This window comes from Ambystoma mexicanum, chromosome 3p (assembly GCF_040938575.1).
Source record: "Ambystoma mexicanum isolate Mex_15411 chromosome 3p, UKY_AmexF1_1, whole genome shotgun sequence".
Lineage (NCBI taxonomy): Eukaryota > Metazoa > Chordata > Amphibia > Caudata > Ambystomatidae > Ambystoma > Ambystoma mexicanum.
Genome location: NC_090925.1, coordinates 1217718224 through 1217742235, shown reverse-complemented (window position 1 = coordinate 1217742235; position 24012 = coordinate 1217718224). Strand labels below are relative to the sequence as shown.

The 24012-nt window shown below is 48.9% G+C and overlaps 1 protein-coding gene and 1 long non-coding RNA gene across 3 annotated transcripts in view; one reads left to right on the top strand and one right to left on the bottom strand.

Annotated features, from left to right (window-relative positions):
• ADAMTS2 (ADAM metallopeptidase with thrombospondin type 1 motif 2) overlaps positions 1-24012 on the top strand; it is a 2237498-nt gene that overhangs the window by 1427 nt on the left and 2212059 nt on the right. For both annotated transcript variants that reach the window (XM_069652661.1, XM_069652662.1), the window contains exon 2: positions 3574-3935. In XM_069652661.1, coding sequence (XP_069508762.1) covers positions 3574-3935 — 362 coding nt within the window. The remainder of the gene's footprint in view (positions 1-3573; positions 3936-24012) is intronic.
• LOC138581372 (uncharacterized) overlaps positions 1-24012 on the bottom strand; it is a 271817-nt gene that overhangs the window by 179057 nt on the left and 68748 nt on the right. The gene's annotated exons all lie outside the window — the stretch shown is intronic.

The following is a 24012-nucleotide window of genomic DNA, read 5'->3' as shown; positions in this document are numbered from 1 at the left end:
CCTCGGACAGATGATGCCGGCTCCCAGGTGTGTGTGCCTCGCACTGCCCCTACCTAGCGCACACGGGCTGGTGAAATCAGTGCACCCCCGAATCCGGACCGCCCCGCGCAGCTCTGCCCCACGTGAGGAGTTGAGCAGGTTTCGCAAACTGCCGCTTGCAATGAAAGGGGAGCGCGCGCGGCAGAGGCGGCGCGGGTCCCGGGACAGTGCCGCTGCCACCCACCTGCTGCTGCTCTGTGGTCCCGAGCCGAGAGCCGGTGCATCCCGCTCGGGGCGGGGGAGCCGGGGGCCAGAGGCCAGAGGGCACACACATTCCGGCAGCGTGCAGAGGGGGCCCGGAGCACGTGGCGCGCGGCACAGGGCACCTGGGTTTAATTACATCTTGGAGGCATGGGAGGCCAAGAGGGGCTGTGTTTATCTACCGAGATAATGTGCAGGCGTGGCGCCCCGGGGACCTAACGGTCACACCGCACCGCAGGCGCGTGTATACGGGCTGCCATACCAACGGGGCCGCCCGAAATGGGGCCCAACTCGGGCTATACCACACCCCCATCCCCGCCAGCCCCGTCAGCCCCTCCCACCCCCCTCCAGTCTCTTACCCGCTGGCTCAGTCTGTTTCTGCGCCTGCCTGCCTTCCCATCTATCTCCCTCGCTGTCAGTCTCCGAGTGGCTCTCCAAACAGCAGTCTTTCACGCGCGTATCCTCCATGCATATCACCCACTTCCCCACTGCCTGTTGGCCTCTGTCACAGTTTTTCTCCATCAGTGCATTATTTTCCGTCTCGAACACTCCCACCTTCTCTTTCTTCATCGACCCCCGTGTCCAGCAATGTCTGTATCTCACCTTCTCACCCTTCGCTCTCTCCACATGTCGCACTCCACCCTCTCCCCCACCCCATTTTTCCCTCTCTCCCATTTCTTCTTCTATCTCACTCTTGGCTCAATTACGCCACCATCTCTGCCCCTTTCTGTCCATCCCCTATCTATCTATCGATCTCCACGTTCTCTGTCAGTTCCTTCGCCTCATATTTAAATCGTCTGCATGGCTCTGTCATGTCACCGTGTACACATAGGAGTGTGGCATGGTTAGCTATTGCCAACCGCAGTGGTTTAAAAACCCATAATTCACGAAAATGTTGGAATGACCTACACCCGAAATAGCCCCTGGGGATAATATCATACCCATAAATGATCTTTTTCACCCAATAGCCATTAAGCATTTTAACCAAAAATACGCCTTTTTCCTCATGCAGACTAAATAAATACTTAAAAGGTATTGCATTTTACTATACAACAATGCAATCCCCGGGTCCTGGTGTTTTTATGAAGTACTGGGCCTCATTACGACTTTGGAGGCAGCCATGCCCTTAATAAGGGCATGGCTGCCTCCAAAATCGTGTCCGGGTTGCCTCAATGGGGAAATACCGGGCCATTCCGGGTATGACGGGCCCAGTATTTCCTCCTTCAGGGAACCCGGGCCCGGTCCTTAACCAATCCCATTCCAGCCCTCATAAGGCTCAATGGGAATGGGGAAGGAGCTAACAATGGGCCCATAACGAACGGGCCCGTTGTTAGCTCCCTGGTCCCCTCGCGGGACCCGCTATGGATGTCTGGAAAAACCAGACGTCCAGAGCGGGTCCCGCGAAGGGGCCTCGTAATTGTGCGGAATGGGTTTAACCGCGCCGGCACCATTACCAGCGCTGTTAAACCCATTCCGCACAAGTTATAATGAGGCCCACTGTGTGGTTCCCCACAGTCCCCCGTTGAGCACTGCAGGACCGCAAGACATAGTTACCCATTGGCAATTGTCAGAGAGCATAGAATGGGGCCTGGCTTGAATTATGTACACACACTGCTTTAAGTAGGAACCGAAATCCGGTGGAGGGGGGTCTAAAAACGGTCTGTTGCCTCAGTGTTCATCAGGAAGTACATATTGATGGGCGTGGTCAAAAGGTGGGGCGGGGCACCTGACCCAAACAATAATCACAAGCCCCTGCAAGACGTGTATGCTGCCTTTTGCCCTGCACGTTTGCACTCTGCCATGCAAAGTGAATAAACAGCCTGTGTTTACTTTTAATTGTGAGCGCCATGGCAAGCAGCGCTCCCAATTACAAATAAAATCCTGCCCGACGTGCTTGCATGTTGTACATGGTTGAATTTTTTATTGTGATCACTACTTACCAGGCACGCATGGTGAGCAGTGTTCACAATTATAAATAAACGCTCGAGCATGTCGGTCAGCGTTTAATTGTAATTGTACACGCCTGCCATGCAAGCGTGTTCCCTGTATCCCTGCTTTGTGCTTGTGCATAAAGCAGGCAGACTCCATGGGGATCTCCAGCATTACTATCAGCATGAAAATCCATGCAGGAGCAAATGCTAGCGCATTTGTGTGGCGCAAATGCAAGTTGTGTTCCACCCCTCCTCTCCCCCAAACAAATGAATGAAAACATGCGTGGAGTGAAAGGAAAGCGTTAAAGCCCTACTCATGGCTTTTACGTTTTCCATTCACATTATGGCACAATGAATATGAGCTGCAGAGTCTTATATAATGGGCATTATGTTCTAGCGTGCATCTCATGTGGGAGTTACATTTAAGACTTGCTTCCACACACCCAGGCGCGCCTGAGGCGCTGCTTTATAACTTCATCCTGAATTCCCATGCATAATGGTTCGTTCGTTGTCGGCTCCGCCCACCGCTGCACTTCAGTGGTCCTTGACTATAGCATGGCTGCCTGCGCCCAGTCATTTCACGCCAGTGACACATGTCAACAAAGGCGCAGTCTGGGTCCTGCATAGATTTCACACCCTAGGAATGCACTCCACGTAGTGCTCGCTGGGGGAGCAGTGTGCGTTTAATTGAAATAGCCCAGTCCTGTTGCAAGTAGGTAGGTCAGGCCAGTAAGGCTTTGAATTCCACAGCACACGCGTTAGGTTTTAAAATCCTAAACTGTGCTTGAGAAATGTGTGATAGGTACACATAATGAGAAGTTCATTATGAAATGTTACGCCCCTTCCTTTAAGGGCGTGCTTCAGAATGGAGATGCTGCTGTGGGAAAAAAAAGCCCTGGTTCACAAAGTAGGGGAAATGTTCCCGTAAGTAAGTCTCAGTCCCTGGATGCGGATTTGAGGATAAGTGCATGATGTCTTGCAGGCCATCACACCTATTTGTGCAGTGCAGTCAGGTAGGTTGTCAACACACAGACCCTTGCATTTCCAATCTAGCCCTGGCAGCAGAACTGCTGGTTTTACATTTTGGAGTCGCGCGCAGTAATGGATTCCGTGACTTTCCAATACATCATGTCAGCCTCGGAAGTGGCGGGTTCAGCGCTGCCTTCCAGAGGCGCCTAATGACATCCTGGGGGCCTCGCCGTGCGGGGAACCTGTCGGCAATTCTTTTCTTTCTAATAAGAAACACGGAGTGGGGTGTGAAAGCAGCCCTTTGATTAAAGCATGTGCGAGTGTGTAACTGCGTCACACGGGCCTGCCTCCCGGGTCTCCCGAGGGCCCGGGTCAGGGGTGGCGCAGGGGTGGCACGTGCTCATTGCCCGCGCTCATTGTCTTCTCTCCACAGGTTCTCCGCTGCCGAACGTCGAGGAATACCAGCTCGTGACACCCAAAATGACGGACTCGGAGGGCCGGTTTGTACCCACCTGCGGCCCTGGATCTGTTCGAGGGCGCTCCAGGAGGGACACGCGGGAGCTTTCCCCCGGGGCTTCCGACGGGGAGATCTTTTACAACGTGACGGTCTTTGGAAGGGAGCTGCACCTGCGGCTGAGGCTGAACGCGCGCCTGGTGGCCCCCGGGGCGAGAGTGGAATGGCGGGACGAAGAGAACGCGACCCGCTCCGAGCCGCTGGATGGGCACTGCCTGTACGTTGGGGGCATTACGGACCTGCCAAACGCCTCAGTCGCCATCAGTAACTGCGACGGGCTGGTAAGTGCCTTGCTACCACGCTTTATGAATTGCACCCCTTAAATGCAAGGACGTTAGCATACACACAATGGCATTATTAAAATCAAAACCAGTTTGCCGCATCAATACAGGAAATAGTGAATTGCTATTAAGCAGACAGGTCTTTTAAATGAAGTGTTAATAACGCACAGTGCTTTCCCTTATAGGCCCTAATTATGAGGCGAAAAGTCTATTTTCACAGAGTTAATCATGATTTTTGTTGTATCTGTTAACGGTTTAATCTCGCTAGAGTTTGCTTTAGAAATCACGTGTATTGTGTTGTGTTACACTCCTGTGTTGGCTTCTGATATTTCTGGAGTGTACTTTTCATTCTTATTGCATAAGTATTTCGTTTCAGGAAAAACATTTGTTTTTTCAAGGATAACCATTCCTATTTCGCCACATCAATAAGCTGCTGGTTTGAAACTGCAAATTGATTTTATTGAGTTACACCTTTTGAAAATAACTCCTACATCTGCGGCTTTGTAGTTAGAGAAACAAAAATGTGTCTTTTCTTATGGATGCAGAGGCTTCACGCTGCAGCAGTTCTTTCTGCATTAAATGTACCTGTAGCAACTTGTTGTTCTTTGTCAATTTGTTCAGCAGACAAAATATAATCCATTCCTGCAGTCAAACCAGTCAGATTCGATTGCACGGTACATTTAACAGCAGAGTGTACATTGCAGTCATTCATTTATGTATGGGGTTGTAGTGAGTGTTCACCGGGTTAGGGCAAGCGTTAGAGGGCAGTGCATGTGTTTGTCTTATAAGGATACACTTACTACCGACAGAGTTACTACCGACAGAGCCCATGTGTCCCGGGTGAAATTAGATGGCCATTTACGACAAGTATCCTGGAATATAGTTGTGTGAAAGCCTAAAATGCACAAGATGGGAAATTCTACAGGGTATGCCGTGAATGTAAAGGACTATCGTGGTACAAGGCTGTCGCGTCTTATTTTGTTATGGTATTATTATGGTATTTATTGAGCGCAGACCTAACTCCGTGAAGCAACAGGGCGGTTTACAGAGGTTTAGGTTGTTGGCATAGAAGACCACTTGGCCACAAAATTATGCTAATCCTGATGCATGTTGGTGACCTTGGCAGTAGGCCTGGATTATGGTCGACTACTTTATTGTGGTGCATTTTCCACATATGACCTTTTGTTCTCCATGCTTTTTTTTGGGATGAAATCACAGAGATGGATTCTGCAGCGAAGTAGACTTACCTTTTTAATATGTCCCAAAAGGAAAGGAAAGCATGCAGAGATTGATCCTACAACAAAGTAAAACATCTCTATGACATTCCAGAAAGAAAACTCGAGCATGTGATAACCATATTGACAAAGTTACTCACTGTAGTGACTATCTTACTCCTAGTCCATAGTTCCCTTTCCTCCATACTTGTGGGACATTCGTCCTTTGGGACGGATAGGAGCACTTTTTTTAAAAAGCATCAAAACATTTAATTTCTTGTCCTCCTTTTATTTTTACGAGTGGCTACCGCAGGTGACTGTAACACTGCCTTCCTGAGCTCTGCCCCACGCATCGCCCTACAGTCCTTTTGTGTCACCAGGTCTGAGACCATTTAAGCGACAATAGAGGATACATATTAGAGGGGACGGCGGGCAGGCGTATGGAGGAAAGGGGACCATGGACTAGGAGTAAGATAGTCACTACGGTGAGGGACTTTGTCATACTTACGTCCCGTCCCCTTTCCTCCATACTTGTGGGAGATTCCCAAAGACTGACCATAGGTGTTACGGGTGGATGGACATTTTCCTTATTGGAATACCTTCTTGAGAACTGCCTTGCCAAATTGGCATCAGCCCGGGAGCTCAGGTCGAGACAGTAATGTTTGCAAAAGGCTGATGGGGAGGCCCATCTAGCCGCCTTGGCAATGGACTCCCAAGGGACATACTTTTGGAAGGCAACAGCAGCCGCTTTGCTTCGGACCAGATGTGTATGAATGCCTTGAGGTGGTTGAAGGCCTTGAATCTTATAGGCCCCGGAAACACATGACGCAACCCAGTGGGAGATGGATGCTTTTGAGACTGGTTTCCCTTATGGGTCACCAAATGTAACAAATAGTTGGGAAGAGCTTCTGAGTTCACTCGTCCTGTTGAAGTACAGCTTCAGAGCCCGTCTGACGTCTAGGTTGTGCAGGACCCTTTCAGCCTCAGAGACCGGGTTCGGTAAAAAGACTGGTAAAGATATAGACTGGTTCAGGGGAAATTCGGAAACCCCTTTAGTAGACAAGGAAGGGTGGGTGCAAAGCACCACCTTATCCTTATGAAAAGTTAGGAACTAATGTTACACAGAAGCTCACTTATACGTCTTGCAGATGTGACTGCAATCATAAAAGCTATCTTTCAAGAAAGGTACTTGAGTTCGGCAGTAGCCATGGGTTCAAAAGACTTATGACATAACGCAGTGAGGACCGCATTCAGATCCCATTTGGGATGAGGTGCCCGAACCAGTGGAAAAAGATGGAGAAGACCTGCAAAGTGTCTTTTGATGACTGGATAAGCCAGGGAAAAGGAGCATCTGTCCGTAGACAGGTAAGCTGCAATGGCAGACAAATATGTCCTGCATGATAAGACATACATGCCAGAAGCTGCAAGGTCAGATACAAAGAACAAAACAGTGTCAATGGAAGCATGCCTGGGATTGAGCTCTTTGTCTAGACACCAATGTCAAAAAACAGAGCCAGTTGCTCCTGTATTGAGCTCTCATAGAGGAATTTCTTGCCGCTTGAATTATACGCCTGTTGTCCTCGGAAAGGTTGAACTGCACAAGTGATCAGAACTCGGGCAGCAAGTCGCCAAGCTGAATGATTGTGGGGAGGGGTTCCACAACTGGTGATTGCACTGTTGAAGAAGGTCGGGAATCTGCTGAAACCTGTTGGAAGGGGACACTGACAGGTGCTGCAGGTCTGAAAACCAGAACCTGGCTGGCCATCATGGAGCTATGAAAAGGAGAGTGCATTTCGATGCATTCCTGAGTTTCCAAAGTGACCGATGAATCAGTGGCAAAGGAGGAAATGTGTAAACTTTCATGTTGTCCCACGGGATCGCAAGGGCGTCCCCCAAGGAAGACACTCCAAGCCTGTCCCTGGAAGCATAAAGAGGAAACTTCCTGTTCAATAAAGTCACAAAGAGGTCCATCTCTGGGGTACCCCATTGCTGAAAAAATCTTGGTGAGAACATTAGTGTTGATCCCCCATTCGTAACTCACTGGAGATTGGCAGCTGAGGTAGTTTGCAGCCACATTGGTTGTTACCCGGGATGTGCACACTTGGAACCAGACGTTGTGTTGGATAGCCCAATTCCAAATTTGGATGGCAAGGTCCACCAGGAGGGGAGACTTGGTGCCCCCCTGTTTGTTGACGTAAAACACCGCTACGGAATTGTCTGTGCGAATCCGCACCACACTGTTGGTAATAGAGGGCTGAAAAGTCTTTAGCACCAGAAAAACTGCCAGGAGCTCCAGGTAATTGATATGGAAGTGCTGATACAAATCGCAGACCTCAAGGTGGTGCAGTGCCGCTCCCCACCCCAGAAGGGAGGAGTCGGTCAAGACCGTTACTTGTGGGCAGGGCTCCTGAAAGGAGGTCCCCACAGACAGATTGCTGGCGGACGACCACCATTGTAGATCCACCATCTTGTAGGGGGCGGACTGGAATCATCTTGGAATCCTGTTCTGTAGCCTGGGACCAGCTGCTTCACAGAGCAAGTTGAGTGTGTCACATTTTCAGGTGTGCAAAAGGTAGAGCTAACACGCAAGAAGCCATGAGGCGCAAGAGTCTCTGCAATCACCAATCCGTCATGTGAGAGACTGGAGGAAGAGATGGCATGTGGTTGGAAGGTCTGCAATCCCGTCCTCCATCAGGGACACTCTGGTACTGACGGTATCCCAATAGAAACCCAGAAAGATCAGGTCCTGAGAGACCGTCTTCAACAATTTCTGCCAGTTCACTGACAGCCCCAGATGAAACAGGAGCTGAACGAGTGCCTGTAGATTGGCCGTAGAGGGCTGAGGCTAAGGACTGCACAGAAGCCAATCATCCAAGTATGGATATACATGAACCCTCTGCAGTATGAGGACTGCTGCAATGACTGACATCATCTTCGTAAAAACACACAGTGCCGAGCTAAGACCGAACGGAAGCACTCAAAACTGGAAGTGCTCCATCCCCACGGACAACCGCTGATATTTTCGATGCAGGCTCTAGTTCAGAAGGTGCATGTATGCATCCTCAAGGTCTAACACGCTGAGCCAATCGCCCTTCTGGAGTGAGGACTTAATCTGGCAGGGTGTAATCATCTTGAATTTATCTTGGGGGAGAAAGAGATTGAACTTGGAAAGGTCGAGGAAAGTGTGCAGGCCAGCCTGGTTGGGTTTGGACACTATAAACAGACATGGAGTAGTAGCCCTCCCCTTGCTCCCTGAGGGGAATAGGTTCCACTGGTCTGAGGTCTAGAAGCATCTGTACCTCAGCTCTGAGGGAGGGCGACCTAGTCTGCTGGAAGGCAGGATTGAGGGGTGGGGTAAGGGGGAGGGGGCAAGCTGAAGCCCACCCGAGCGATTAACAAAACACATCAGTCTTCGGTTATGGTCTGCAACGCCTCCAGATGAGACGAAATTCGTCCTCCCACCGGAGTCTCGTGCCACTGATGGAAAATATAATTTAGATGTTTTATCGACGGGGAGACCACCCATTCCTGACGAACAGGCTGTTGGGCAAGAGAAAAACCAGCCACTTTACCATTGCTGTTTATGGCGGGGCCCACCAGCAGGAGCGTCTGTTCGGCACACGCTGCAGTCCTGAAAGCCTCTGAAACTGGAGAAGGACCATGTTAGGGTCCCCGACCTCTGACTGTAAGGTGCCTTTGCTGGAGTTTTCACAGTGGCTGACAGTGACTTGGCAGTTTGAGTGTTTGCCTTGGTCTTCGTGAGTTCCTCATCCATGGAGGAGTGGAACAGTTCTTTACCTTCGAAGGGAGATCAGGCACCTTGTCCTGAAGTTCTTTCAAGAACTTTGTGGAATATAACCACGCTTGGTGGGAGTTGTCCACCCCGACCATAAGACCTCGAATGGATGGGCCGCTACCTCAATTAGATCCTGCGCCAGAACCCTGGCATCCGACAAGCCGCCTTTGAAGTCCTCGATTCTATCAGCAGGAATACATTCCTGGAACTCATCTAGCTCTTTCCACAGTTTGACATTGGCAGCCGCCAGGATAAGCTCAGTATTAGCCTGATGAAGCTGAAGAGCCGAATTGGAAAATACATTTTTCCTATTGGCATCAAGAAGCTTGTCCTCATTGGAAAGGATTTGGGATGCTGCAATGAAGGATATAGAGGCCAGCTTCAACTGGAGCATAGCTGCTGCCTCCACCGTCGACGAGGGAAGCGGGCAAGCAGACAAATATATGTCTTCAGAAGAATGAAGCTTATAGCGAGCATCAATCTTCTTGTTCAGATGCTGCCCGGAATGAGGTTTTTCACAGACCTTTGGGGCCTCGGCTAAGACGTCCTTCTGGAGGAACAGGCCGGTGCATTCCTGTGTCGACAGTGAAGTCTCCAGAATGTATCCCCTCTTGTGGAGTTGGGGTTTCGGTATTGGGATCTCTAGCAGTGCCATCATATCCAGCACCCTGTCGTGAAAGGCTCTAATAGAGCAGGGCGGTTCATCGCAGTCCTGGTCTGCCTTGTCCTCATCCAGTGAGACAGAAGCAGAAGACTGATCAGCCGCACTTCGCGCCTCAGGCCCCAAAGGGGTGGTTGGCAGAGCAACTGAAGTCTTTTCAACAGGGGAAAGTGGAGGTAGAGGAGTCAGTGGGGAAGGAGGCCCCACGTGGAGAGGTGGAGGAGGTGGCACTAACAGAACCTGCATGGGGATTGCCAGAGCAGGGGCCTGTTCAGGCGGCTTAGGATACATATCCTTAAATAAATCCTTAAAGTACGCCTTCTTGGGATCAGAATGCATGAGTATCTGAAATTTCCCAAAAAACGCAGCCTCAGACGAAGGTCTAGATGCTGGATTGGGCAAAGGCCGCTCGGAAGGGGCATACCCCCATGATCACAAAGAGGATGTTTGCCAGGATGGTCCTCCACCAATTGGATCCACGTAGATCAAAGGCACGGATGCAGGAGGGAGCAAAACGGTATGCGGCAGCAGTGTCCAAGCACACCAATCCATTGGAGGGCGGAAAAGGTTCTTACTCATGGCGTGACTGACTTCTTTCCTCTCTGAACGACCCTCGCAGGTTCAACTTGGGTCCTTCCTCTCCTCGATCTCTAACTGTGGTGTTCCCCATGGGTCTAACCTCTCTCCCTGGCTGTTCAACCAATACCTGGCACTTCTTGCCCACCGCATTGCCGTGCTCTGCCCCAACTTCCAGTGCTATGCGGATGACACTCTGCTCATTTCCAGGCTACCCTCAGCCACCTCTTCTCCCTCTCTCATCTCTGACTGTCTGTCTGCCTTCCAGGAGAGGTGTGCCGCCGAAAATCTCTGCCTTAATGCCAGTAAAACAGAGATTCTCCTCATCGGCACACCCGCTCCCTTCTTTCCTGTCACTCTCTGGCCGGCCTCTCTTGGCCCTCTTCCTGCTCCCACCTGTGAGGCTAAAAACCTTGGGGTCATCTTCAACTCCACACATTCCTTCTCTCCTCACATCTCTGATGTCTCTAAGAAGTGACGTTTCCAGCTGCACCTCCTCAGAGGTATTCTTCCTTTCCTCTCCTTCTCCCAGAAGCTCACTGTCTACAGAGCTGTGGTTCTCTCTAGGCAGGACTATTGCAACAGCCTCTTTCTAAATCTGCCTGCTTCTACTCTCCGCTCTCTGCAACTCATCCAGAACAGGACTGCAAGACTTGTTCTTGGCCTCAAGGCCAGGGATCGTATCGCTCCAGGACTGACATCTCTGCACTGGCTCCCAGTGGCTGCAAGGATTAAGTTCAAAACCCTCTGCATTGTCGACAAGGCCTTCTGGGGCCTGGGGCCTCAAAATCTTCAACTCTTTCTTCCTAAATATCTTCCTTCTCGAGCTCTTCACTCTTCCGCCTCCAACTCCCTCAGGGTCAGTCACTTCTCCAAGCAATGAGTTGGTGGTAGATCTCTCTCCTCGGCTGAGGCCTCCCTCTGAAACAGCCTCCCTGCCACCCTGGAACTTGAGGAGAATCATCTCCATTTCCGGAAGCACCTCAAAACCTTTCTCTTTGCTTCTGCTTTTTCTCCTCCTCTCTCCTGCTGACTTCCTGCCTGAAAATTATACTGCACTGGTTACCTGGCCACCCTCTGATCTCGGGCACAGTTCCCCTCCGCCGCCATTCGCACACCTGCACTGCCTTCCTGGGACTGTTTTTCTGTTTCCCTACAGTCCCACTATCAGCACTTGACACCTGATGTCTGCACTTACCCTTGCATTTGCAACCTTCTGGCCATATTTTTACTTTTATTTATTTGTTATTTATTCTATTATATCCCATGTACTGCACTGTCCCTTCCCCCTCCCCCATCCCACTGTCCCCTTTTTCCCCGTCCATTGCACTTGCACGATCTGAATGACACCTGGCCTAGTAGGATTGTTGTCTGTGTTCCTTCTGTTCCCCTCCCTTGCCTCGTCGCGCCTTGAAACACTTGTGTATAGGCGTGTTATAAATGCCATATCATATCATATCATACTCACCACAAATCATGGAAAAGGCTGCTCTGCCCCAAAACAGGCCCCTCAGCACCAGCCGTGGTAAAAGTTGTTGTAAGAGAGGTAGTCAAAATAGCCGCCGTGGTCTGCAGAGGTTGCGCCACAGGAGTAAGTGAGGCCATAGTCACCACAGGGAAGTCAGGGGTCTTTTGTGCCATTTTAGACTTAGAACAAGAAACCTCGGCAGAGCCGGTACTAGCATATCTAGAGTGTTTATCAGACACTTTAGGGACTGCTGAAGAATTAGCCCTGAGTGGGGGACCCTCGGCAGAGCCGGTACTGGAAGGCTTATGGTACGTGACTGGCTTCTTTGCCCCCCTCAGCAGGATTGGTGTCACCACAGGTCTGAGCGTGGGAAGGCTTAGAGTCGCCCCCTGAAGCCAGAACCCTCAAAGGGGACACCTCAATACTGCCTGTATCACATATTGCCCCAAGAAGGGGTAGTTAGTTTCAGATGTGGAAACCTTGGGGCCGACCCCGGTAACAAGAGCCTCAGAAGTACTGTGCCTAACCTTAGCCCCTAAAAGGGAAACCTCGGAAGAAGATCCAGTTTGGCAGCCTCGGAGGAGACTCTGGTGCGCCTGTTAGATCCCTTAAGGGATACCTCAGGGAGATCCCTGGTAATAGAGCCACTTGAGCCCCTCCTGTACCTAGAAGACCCCGGGAAGGAGTCCCCTGGCCAGGGTGCACTGAAAAGGAACCAACTGGCCGGTCGTTTCCTTTTTTCTTCAATGAAGAGCTGTAAGTGTGGAGGAGGAAAGCGTTGAAACACCTCTTCCCACCTAACAAGCCGACGCTGGAGTGCACAGACAGAGAGAAAGTCGCAGTAGACCACGAGTCACAACGGTGTTTCGGGCCTAAGCACTCCAGGCAAAGAGAATGGGGATCTGCCCTTGTGAAAAGACATTCGCAGGATGAACAGGGCACAAATCCCAGATGCTCCGGCATTGACGGAGGACCGAGAACCGGAGCAGGAATGAAGGACAAGGGAACAAAAAGAAAAATATTCCCAATGATGCAAGTGCGTCCGACCCCGACCGCGTAGAGAAAAGGACTGAAGGGCAACGCATTTAATTTTTTAATGCTTTTTAAACAGTGTTCCAGTCCCGTCCTGAACAACTGAATGTCCCACAAGTATGGAGGAAAGGAGACGGGACATAGAAGAACATTGATTCTCGTGTGAGTGATGGATAGGCCTCTCCTTTCATCAGATGTCTCAGCCAAGTATACAGATAAATACTTACAGCCCTGTCTTGCGCCATTTGCTCTACGTTCGGAGATAGAGCATTGTTAACTCAGTTGCAGGTTTACAGCATTTGTCATAACAATAGTTAGGCATGAATGCTTACTATTTGTTTTCCTGGTATTTTATATAGTACAAATCATATCCCCTTAAAGCAACTTGGAAGTGCTTTGTTACAACTGCACATACACATTAGTTTACTGTTTGTTTGAGGTACACCTCCTGCTAGATAGAAAATGGGCCTTAATGTGAATGTGATAATTTAACCAGTAGAAGCATCCCTCTGCACCTATGGATGAAGCATTGATATCTGAGTGTGGATTTGAAAGAGTAATAAAGGATGGGGGGTACAGACTTTATGCTGAGTGCAGGTAGAGTCGGTACAGAAAGCTCAGCCGGCCACTATTGTGTTATTTAGTCACTGAATCACATGGCCAGTTTGAATAGTTTCGTTTTCAGGAACCTTCCCGAAAAGAAGCCTGTTTGCTTGTCTTCTAAAGGAAAACTAAAGCAAGTCAGAATATCCTGGGAAATGATCTAGGAGCGATCCATCCCTGTGCTTTTGCCTCTTGCACTTCTGTTGGTAGATTGCCTGCATGTTGATTAAGTATAGGTTTTTGGTATGTTTATGGTTTCTACAGGTTGGGGAACCAGTTTCTTAAGGTACGATTGTCCCCCAAGCCTTGTGCTTTGTACTGAAGAGTTTGGGCTTCATTATGACTTTGGAAGTAATGGAAAAACCATAAGAAAATTGAATTGCTTACTTTTTCTTAATGTTTCCTGCTTATGAGTTTCAAACAAATAAGGAGGCAATGCTTCCAGTATATACGCACAGAAGTGTTACCTCCAAAAAACAGAATAATTACCTCAGGTGGAAGACTAACCACAACTCATTATCAGGTGGAGTTTCACCCATTACTACCAGTGGTAACTGCAATTCCATTTGTAGGAATGAACACTGCTAGCACCTGCAGTCTCATCACATCGCCCTTTGTGATGTCTTTTATCAAAACACTCAGTTATGCTGGATTAAAAGATGGCTCAATGATGAAGATGCATCCAGCGGCCGACACCACTGAGAAGGTTTTGCTACTGCCCTTTACCCATCAATAAATCATCTATATGCCACTGACAAGAATATCCAAGTGGATAAAAATAACCCCTATATCAGGGTCCACCCTCAAACACTGACAGCAAATGCTAACATTGATGCTAGTTCATGCCGATTGCATCCCACCATGGCTTAGTTTAAAAGCTCTCCTAATGTCTCAACCAGGTAGTCAAGCGAGATTTAAGCGAGAGGGAGAGTGGCAGAACACTTGCATAATGAATCTCTATGAGGACTGACTCTACCCCTGAACCCTTCCCAGAGGTTTGAGAGATGTTAGGTTTTGCTCCACATGAGTGGTTACCACATGCACACTGATATCGCTCATTAACTCTGGAATTACTGATAACACGCACGAAAGGGAACCATCGGAATGCAAAACCAAATTAGTTTGAGCTATAACTAGCTTTCCCAAAATCAAGGCATTCTTTAACAAACTCATATTGATTATATATCCCGAATAATGTGAGGAGAAACTTAACCATAGCAACAATGTGGTCTGACGATCTAGACGTGCAGTTAGGTAGTGTGGACATATTTTCCTTTTTTACATTGAAAAATACAGTTTCCCACAATCTAAAGAACAGGGGAATTATTTTCAAATTAATTCAGTGCATATATTTCACCCCGGTAAGGTTATAGACGATGAAATTATTAAATACACTTGTTTGCTGGAGGGGTGTGGCATCTAGGCACAATGGGACACCTATTTTGGTCCTGCCGTAATATTCAGCCATTTTGGAGGATATTTTCTAAGATATCACTAATTCATAGCATCACTTCAGATTTCTCACCTGTTCCTATATTGCTTGGGCAAGATGTGGGGTCATGACATGATGTCAACCCGGAAAAAAAACTCCTACATATCATACTGGTTACTGCTTGGAAATCTATCCTGTTTAGGTGAAAGGCAAAATAACCGCCAATTCGCCAATTGTCGGAAAGTTATTTCCCCGTACATGCTCACATGAAAGACTTAGTTACAGGAATATACATGGGTCCCCTAGATCAGGCAGAGTATAGACATTGTTTGCAGAGTGTATCCACACATGCCATCTATCATAGGTGCCCCAGATCACAGCAGGATCATGGGCAGGGGAACACATGGTGCACCCAGAATATGCAAATAAACAAGGGAAATCCGCGAATGAGTGAGAACCTTGAGTTGCCTATGCTGTACCTTCGCACAGTACGCAATCCTCCGCCTTGTAAAAAATAGGTGCTTGACTTACTCTGAACCGTGAGGACGAGGCCTAAACATGAATGCATGTAAACCTTTAACCCTTGAATGCTTGGTTGGGTCTTTGCTGAAATGTAAATAATTGTATGTTGTTTTTATTTTCTTGGTTAAGGGAGGCAAAAAATTGGATATAACCAACCTTTGCTCATTGTTTTGTAGCGGCAGGGCTCAATAGCAGTCACCCCAATTACCAGAAGAGAGATACACGGGCCCATCAAAAAAAAAACACCGCAAGACTCAGCAATGGGGCAAAGTTGACTGTCTTTATTATCTAACAAAATGACAGGGATCACACTAGAAAAACATGTTCTCTCCAGGGTCTCTTCTTCCGAGAGTGTGTCACCCGGTTTATTATCTAACAAAATGACAGGGATCACACTAGAAAAACATGTGCTCTCCAGGGTCTCTTCTTCCGAGAGTGTGTCACCCGGTTTTATCCAGGTGTGACGTCACAAAACCAAGCTTTGTTCCCGAAACCTATTAGGCATTTACATTGGTCTGTTTGGGTGAACTAGGTATCTGTCCTATAGGGATTAATTCTACTATTGGATAGCCATATAGGTTGGACCCTCCTGGGACCATCTCTGCATATTTCAATCGACAATGTTGCAGACATCGCATGGAGACCATTGGCTCTTGCAACATATATTATCATGATTCCTGCCCCTCAGGTCCCCAGCCCTCCAAGATGTCAGGCTGGAGCCAGGCACGATCACCTACATGGCCCTCAAGGGCCTCTCCATCCCTCCAAAGACCCACTTGGAGTCAGACTTGGCGCTTGTGGCATCAAACTCACTCACTCCCATAGGATAACATTGGGGATTGGACTTTTAGTGCATTGATGGGGACAAGATGGATGCCCCCACATATGTCGGTTCCCAGAACTGCATGTGCAGTCTAGTCTTTTGGGTGTGGTTCAGCCCAGAGACACCTGGGATACCCAGAGACTATTTAAGCCACGCCCAGGTTGAGAAACATGCTTTGTGTTTTCTGCACCTGCAGCGTGACACTCACCGTGTTCGGATCGGTCTCCAGTAGGCCTGCATCTTTCTTCTGCACTCAGCTCCTGCAAGAACAAGAACACCGTTAGGAACAGCCTTACCTTGCGGCACTTCTGCCCATCATTCATCGCTTCTTCTGTTCTGCGGGCATCTTCGGCGGTGTCATTCCCATCCCGGCACGCCACTTCCTAAGGAAAAGGGAAAAGAACAGAAAAAAGGCATTAGTAAGCATTCAGCAAATCTTTGCTTATTTTTAAAGACTGTACGAGCTTCAAATGCTTACCTGAATCCCAGCCGCTCTGGGGGGACTCTGTCTCCGGAACTTCTCATCCATCTGCAAGAGGGAAAAGACACTCCAGGTTAGCGTGGAAACATCTAGAGGCGCCGCATACCGCACTTATTCACCGCATTTCTTCTTCATAACCGGCATCCACGCTGAAAACGTTGCGGCACCTGAAAGACAAAGAAAAAGAACTCAGTTCAATACAAATACGAAAGGGGTGCATCGCGCTCTCACTCACCTTCAGCGCTACTCATCTCAGCAGCATGTCGCCATCCCCGGACGCCGGCAATCATCTAAGGAAGGAAAGGAACGAAGTTAGAGAACTGTTCAAAAGACTCATTATACTTACCTGTCGGACTCTTGCCAGTGAAGTAACTAGGCAGCAATGAGCCTGCATCAATCAACGCGCCCCTGCACTGAAAGCAGGACAGAGAGCACACTTTCCAAGAAAACAAGGTGAGCTGTGGATCAAAGGGAAGGGTTGGACCCCGGAGAAGAAGGGGTTCAAGCACACAGAGACAATAGGGAGGTAAACTCTACCAATCCTGTGTTTCAGGCCCAGTCTCCAATCGAGTAGACTCCAGGGAATGGTTCGAGGTCGTAAGAGGTCAGAACAGGCTGAGTGATGTCCCTGTGGATACCAGGTGAGCGTTACAGAACACAAAGTCTCACATCAAAATCCACCTGGGTGTCATGGAAATGTCAGAAACTGACCAGTTAGCCCACATGTTGGGGCAGCTACGTTACGAAGTACATGCAGCCAGGCAGGAGACAAACACCCTGAGGAGAGAACTGATAGTAGCCAAAGAACGCACTGAAGATTTAAGCCGGCAACTTCTCCAGTCACAAGCAGGGCATGCATCATTGCCGGGAAGCGCGCCCTCGATGCCAGCACCATCAGCCAATCCCGTTCAGATAAACCTTCCTGGGGCAGTTCCCTTGGCCCCGCCCGAACGATTTACGGGAGATCCCAAGAGGTTTGCAACGTTCATGAACCAGTGCCGCCTGCACTTCCTTTGTAGACCAGGGGCCTTTCCGAATGACCAATCATGGGTCGCTTTTGTGCTATCCTACCTGAGTGGTAGTGCCGCGGACTGGTCTGTACCCTTTGTGGCCCAAGACGATCCTTTGCTGCATGACCTCAGGGGCTTTCAGCAGGAGATGGAAAAGCTGTTCGCCCGTCGTACTCATGGGCAGGCATTAGACAACGAACTTCTGTCCCTACGCCAAGGGAATCAAGACCTATTAACATACATAGCCACGTTCAATAGACTCGTAGTTGAAGCAGAATGGCCAGTGGAGAAGGGAACCACGTTATTTCATCAGGGGTTGTGGGGGGAGCTCAAGGATGTTCTCGCACTAGTAGTGAACCCCCCGAAAGACTGCTCAGAATTCATTGACCTTGTTCAAATGGATCATAGGTTGCAGGACCGAAGAGCAGATCGAACCAGACCGGATCCTCGCCCTATGTATGTGCGTTCAAAGGACAATATTGCCCGCACAATGGAAGGTCCAGGAGAACCAATGCAAATCGGGGGGGGGGGGTCAGATCCCCCTTGACTAAAGCGGAAAGGGATAAAAGGAGACAGCAGCAGTTATGTCTGTACTGTGGAAGGTCAGGTCATTTCCTTAAAGAGTGCCCTGTGAAGCCACTGAGGAGGACGGTAGGGGCCACGGACAAGGAAGATACCATCAAGGAATTGGAAAACTCCCCAGCCCGGCAAGTGTAGGGGTCCACTTGTCGAGCGAAGAAAGTGAACTACAGACCTCCCCATTTTGCGCTATCTGTGGTCTTGATCAATCACCAACAACCATCTCGGATGCACGCAGTAAGAGCGTACATTGACAGTGGAGCCGTTGGGAATTACATCGACCAGGATCTTGCGGCAAAGATGGGGCTTCCGTTACACCCTAAATCAACCACCGACACTGTTACCACTGTCGACGGCACGGAAATAGCTTCTGGTCCAGTATCCCAATGCACTGCAGCTTTAACCCTTCTGTGCCAGGATGGACACCAAGAATCTATCGTTTTCGACCTCATTAAGGCACCACAGTTCCGGTTGATTTTGGGAATGCCATGGTTGGTAGCTCACAATCCTCGAATCGATTGGTGAGCAAAAGAATTGGCCTTTCCCGAGACTTGTGCCCACACATGTTATCGCCAAGAGAAACAACCAATAGACACCAGAACCTCCACGCTTGCAACTGTGGCAATCGGCACCCTACCAAGTGAATACCAGGACTTTCAAGATGTCTTTCAGAAAGAACAGGCTAATACCCTGCCACCGCATAGACCATACGATTGCCAAATCGACCTAATACCCGGTGCACAAATCCCTTGTGGGAGAATTTACGCACTCACGGAACCAGAAAACCAGCACCTGAAGGCCTATTCTGACCAATACCTGGCCAACGGGTTCATCCGTCCCTCGAAGTCTCCAGCAGCCAGTCCTCTATTCTTCGTACCGAAAAAGGAGGGGGACTTGAGAACCTGCATCGACTATCGCGCACTGAACCAGATTATCGTAAAAAAACGCTACCCCCTGCCACTGATCCCTGAATTGCTTGATCAAGTCAAAGATGCCCAAATCTACACGAAACTAGACCTTGCGGGGGCATATCACCTTGTTCGCGTAAAACAGGGGGAAAACCGCTTTTCGCACCAAATACGGCTTGTACGAATATCAAGTAATGCCCTTTGGCCTTTGCAACGCGCCTGCAGCATTTCAATACTTCATGAACGATGTCCTATGGGAATTGATTGATGTCTGTGCTCAAGTGTACATCGACGATATTCTAGTATATTACGCATCAAAGCAGGACCACGTTAAACACGTCTGATCCGTATTGGAGAAACTCTGTCAATACCAGCTCTACGCCAAGCTCGAAAAGTGCTCATTCCACGTCTCCGAGGTGGAATTCCTAGGCTTTATTCTCAGCCCGAATGGAATCCAAATGGATGTACACAAGGTAGATGCTATCGTGAACTGGCCATCCCCAAATTCATTCAAGGGGGTTCAAAGTATGCTGGGTTTTGCAAACTTCTAATGCCGGTTCATCCCAGGATTTTCGCAAATCGTGCATCCCATCACGTCATTGCTAAGGAAAAGCAACAAAAAGTTCCAGTGGACAACAGAAGCCGAGGAAGCTTTCCAGGAACTCAAAGCAAGATTCACATCTGCCCCAATCTTACGCCACCCTCGCCCTGATCTCCCGTACCTGGTGGAAACAGATGCCTCAAGCATGGCTATGGGAGCCATCCTCTCACAAAAGGACCCCGAAACGGGCCAGTTACACACTGTTGCCTTCTGGTCACGTAAATTCACACCCCCTGAACTCAATTACGCTGTCACAGACAAAGAACTCCTGGCCATTAAGTCAGCCTTTAAGGCATGGCGGCACTACCTCTTGGGCGCCAGACACACAATCACCTTAATAACTGACCATTGGAAGGAACCTCCAGTACCTAAAAACGGCAAAGGCCCAATCCTCACGACAACTACGTTGGGCTCTTTTTTTGCTGAATATGACTGCGTGATTACATTTCGACCAGGGGTGAAAAACGGGAAGGCCGATGCCCTTTCCCGTATGGGGGTGGAAGAGCAAGGGTATCAGACCCCTGACCCAATAGCAATCATCCTGAGTGACAAGCTCCTAGGAATCACAGCAACCATAACTCAGAAAGAATTACATGAAGAAATCCAAAACCTGATGAGTCTGGAGCAATTACAATCGTGGAGTGCACAAGGAGAACATTACATGATAAAAGATCAGTTGCCCTACTTCAGGAATCGTTTATTCTTACCAAACCAAGAACTACGAGAACAAGTCATGTCCGGTTATCATGATTCCTTGATCGAGGGCCACCCCGGAATCGCTAAAACCCTAGCCAAGGTAAAACGAAATTATCGGTGGCCCACGTGGCGTAAAGGCATTATCCAATTCATCCTATCTTGTGGAGTGTGTGCTCAAAACAAGTCATCCAAGCAGAAACCGGCTGGGCTATCACAACCATTAGAAATCCCACCAGCACCCTGGCACACGTTGGCCCTTGATTTTATTACTTACTTACCACCCAGTCAAGGGTTTAACACTATTCTTGTGGTTGTGGACCTATTTTCAAAAATGGCACATTTCATTCCTCTTAAGGGGCTTCCAAATGCTTCCACTCTGGCAAAGGTATTTCTTGAAGGCATTGTACGGCTCCATGGGTTTCCTTCAGTTTTAGTCTCAGACCGAGGTACTCGATTCGTATCTAACGTCTGGATAAAATGCTGCTCTATGGCCCAGATCGACATCCGGCTATCCACCAGTCACCATCCCCAAACGGATGGTCAAACTGAGAGGACAAATCAGACGCTTGAGCAGTATCTGCGTTGCATGTTACACCAAGCTGAAGGAAGCTGGTTCGACCTATTATGGATAGCTGAATATGCTTACAACAATTCCCTACACACCAGCACTGGGCAGGCACCCTTTTATACCATGTATTGCAGGCACCCACGTACTTCTGAGTTGGACGTTCCTACAAACCTGGACATGCCAGCAGTCAAAACCTTGCACACAACCATTTCTCAAACCTTTAAAAGGGCAGCTGAACACCTACTTCAAGCTAAAAATCGCCAAAAGAAGTTTGCTGATCAACACCGAGCAAAGGCCTCCAACTACCAAGTGGGAGACAAAGTCTGGCTGGCGTCTAAACACGTGTCCATTAAAGGAACCTGAACTTTCTGACCAAGATACCTGGGTCCATTCACCGTCACCTCTGTGATAAATCCTGTGGCGGTCAGACTAGCTTTGCCGTCAAACATGCAGATTCATCCTGTGTTCCACGTGTCTCTCCTTAAACCTGTTCAACCTGGGACCCGGGTAGCAACGCCACTGCAGCCAGTAGTAGTCGCCGGGGAGCCAGAATTCGAAGTCAAGGATATCCTGGATTCAAAGTACGTCAGATCCAAATTATACTACTTAGTAGACTGGAAGGGGTATGGTCCACAAGACAGGACATGGGAGCCTTGTGAGTACATCCATGCACCTCGCTTGCCGATTTCATCAAAACCATCCAAACAAACGAGGACCAGACAGAAGAGCCACCTTGAGAGGGGCCTTGGGGGGGGAGTGCTGTCATGATTCCTGCCCCTCATTTCCCCAGCCCTCCAAGATGTCAGGCTGGAGCCAGGCCACGTTCACCTACATGGCCCTCAAGGGCCTCTCCATCCCTCCAAAGACCCACTTGGAGTCAGACTTGGCGCTTGTGGCATCAAACTCACTCACTCCCATAGGATAACATTGGGGATTGGACTTGTAGTGCATTGATGGGGACAAGATGGATGCCTCCACATATGTTGGTTCCTTGAACTGCATGTGCAGTCTAGTCTTTTGGGTGTGGTTCAGCCCAGAGACACCTGGGATACCCAGAGACTATTTAAGCCATGCCCAGGCTGAGAAACATGCTTTTTGTTTTCTGCACCTGCAGCGTGACACTCACTGTGTTCAGATCGGTCTTCAGTAGGCCTGCATCTTTCTTCTGCGCTCAGCTCCTGCAAGAACAAGAACACTGTTAGGAACAGCCTTACCTTTGCGGCGCTTCTGCCCATCATTCATCGCTTCTTCTGTTCTGCGGGCATCTTCGGCGGTGTTATTCCCATTCCAGCACGCCGCTTCCTAAGGAAAAGGGAAAAGAACAGAAAAAAGGCATTAGTAAGCATTCAGCAAATCTTTGCTTATTTTTAAAGACTGTACGAGCTTCAAACGCTTACCTGAATCCCAGCCGCTCTGGGGGAACTCTGTCTCCAGAACTTCTCATCCATCTGCAAGAGGGAAAAGACACCTGAGGTTAGCGTGGAAACATCTAGAGGCGCCGCATACCGCGCTTATTCACCGCATTTCTTCTTCATAACCGGCCTCCACGCTGAAAACGTTGCGGCACCTAAAAGATACAGAAAAAGAACTCAGTTCAATACAAATACGAAAGGGGTGCATCGCGCATCGCGCTCTCACTCACCTTTAGCGCTACTCATTTCAGCAGCACGTCGCCATCCCGGCCATCATCTAAGGAAGGAAAGGAACCAAGTTAGAGAACTGTTCAAAAGACTCATTATACTTACCTGTCGGACTCTTGCCAGTGAAGTAACTAGACAGCAATGAGCCCGCATCAATCAACGCGCCCCTGCACTGAAAGCAGGACAGAGAGCACACTTTCCAAGAAAACAAGGTGAGTTGTGGATCAAAGAAAAGGGTTGGACCCCGGGGAAGAAGGGGTTCAAGCACACAGAGACAATAGGGAGTTAAACTCTACCAATCCTGTGTTTCAGGCCCAGTCTCCATGCGAGTAGACTCCAGGGAAAGGTTCAAGGTCGTAAGAGGTCAGAACAGGCTGAGTGACGTCCCCGTGGATACCAGGTGAGCGTTACAATTATATCTTCAAGTGAAAGGTAACTCTGGATTGGGCAAAATGGATCCTCCCAGCCCTGGGACCTTGGACGGTTACCAGGCTGAGTGTACCTTTTCAAGGTAATGAGAATGAACATGGAGGGGGACTGTGTGTGCCCTAATGTTGCCACTTCTGATCACCTAAGCCTGGGAGAGTGCGTTCAGTTGCCAGTTCATGAGCAACACTTGTATCTTTCCATCTCTGATTTGGTCGGAACAGCTACTCTCCATCCACCTCGATTGAATGGGCATTGTCTTGTTCTGCTAGATCACGTGTGATGAGACCACGAAATGGAGCTCTCTTGCGATTAATTATGAGGGATTTAGTCTGATTTTCTCACAGGTGGCTCATCGTCTTGGTAACCAGGAACTTTCTGTCTCCACTAGTGCTTGGCTGGGTGCATCATTTCTGCTTGCCTCTGGCTACAGTGATCATGTCTGCCTTTTCATGTACTTGAAGTCTGTCTCCCCTTCCTCATTCATTTCAGTGTGCCTATAGCTTCCATATTTGTTCCTGTGACTGTTCCAAGATAGTGGCAGTCAAGTACATGCAAGCTTGGTATAAGTATATTTTGGCATCTTGCGGTTCAGCTTTTACGAAGAATGTGACTATGTATAGAAATATGTATGAGTGTCTGTCATCTATTGGCGTGAGTCATAAGCATGTGTTTCGTTTCTATATGCAATAAGATAATGCATGTTTGTGTAGCTTTGTGAATGGAGGGCTATGTACTTCATGTCTAAGTGCGGCTACGTCATGATGTCAGTGAGGACGTCATTGATGTTTTGATATGTGATCAGTCTACTTGTTCCATCAATGGCATCTACTTCTCCTCAGACCATCAACTGGGTATGGCCTGAATGGCTGTCTGAGAGAGTAACGTTTTTCAAATCTGCGATACATTGACAATGGCGGTGAAGACCCTACGCGTGATGTGCATCTGTCATGTCTCAGTCTTAGGGCAGAGAGTCGTGTGGGGGTCACAACTTGGACCCCCGTCTTCAGGTTTTTTACCGGGAACCTACTAAGCATATCC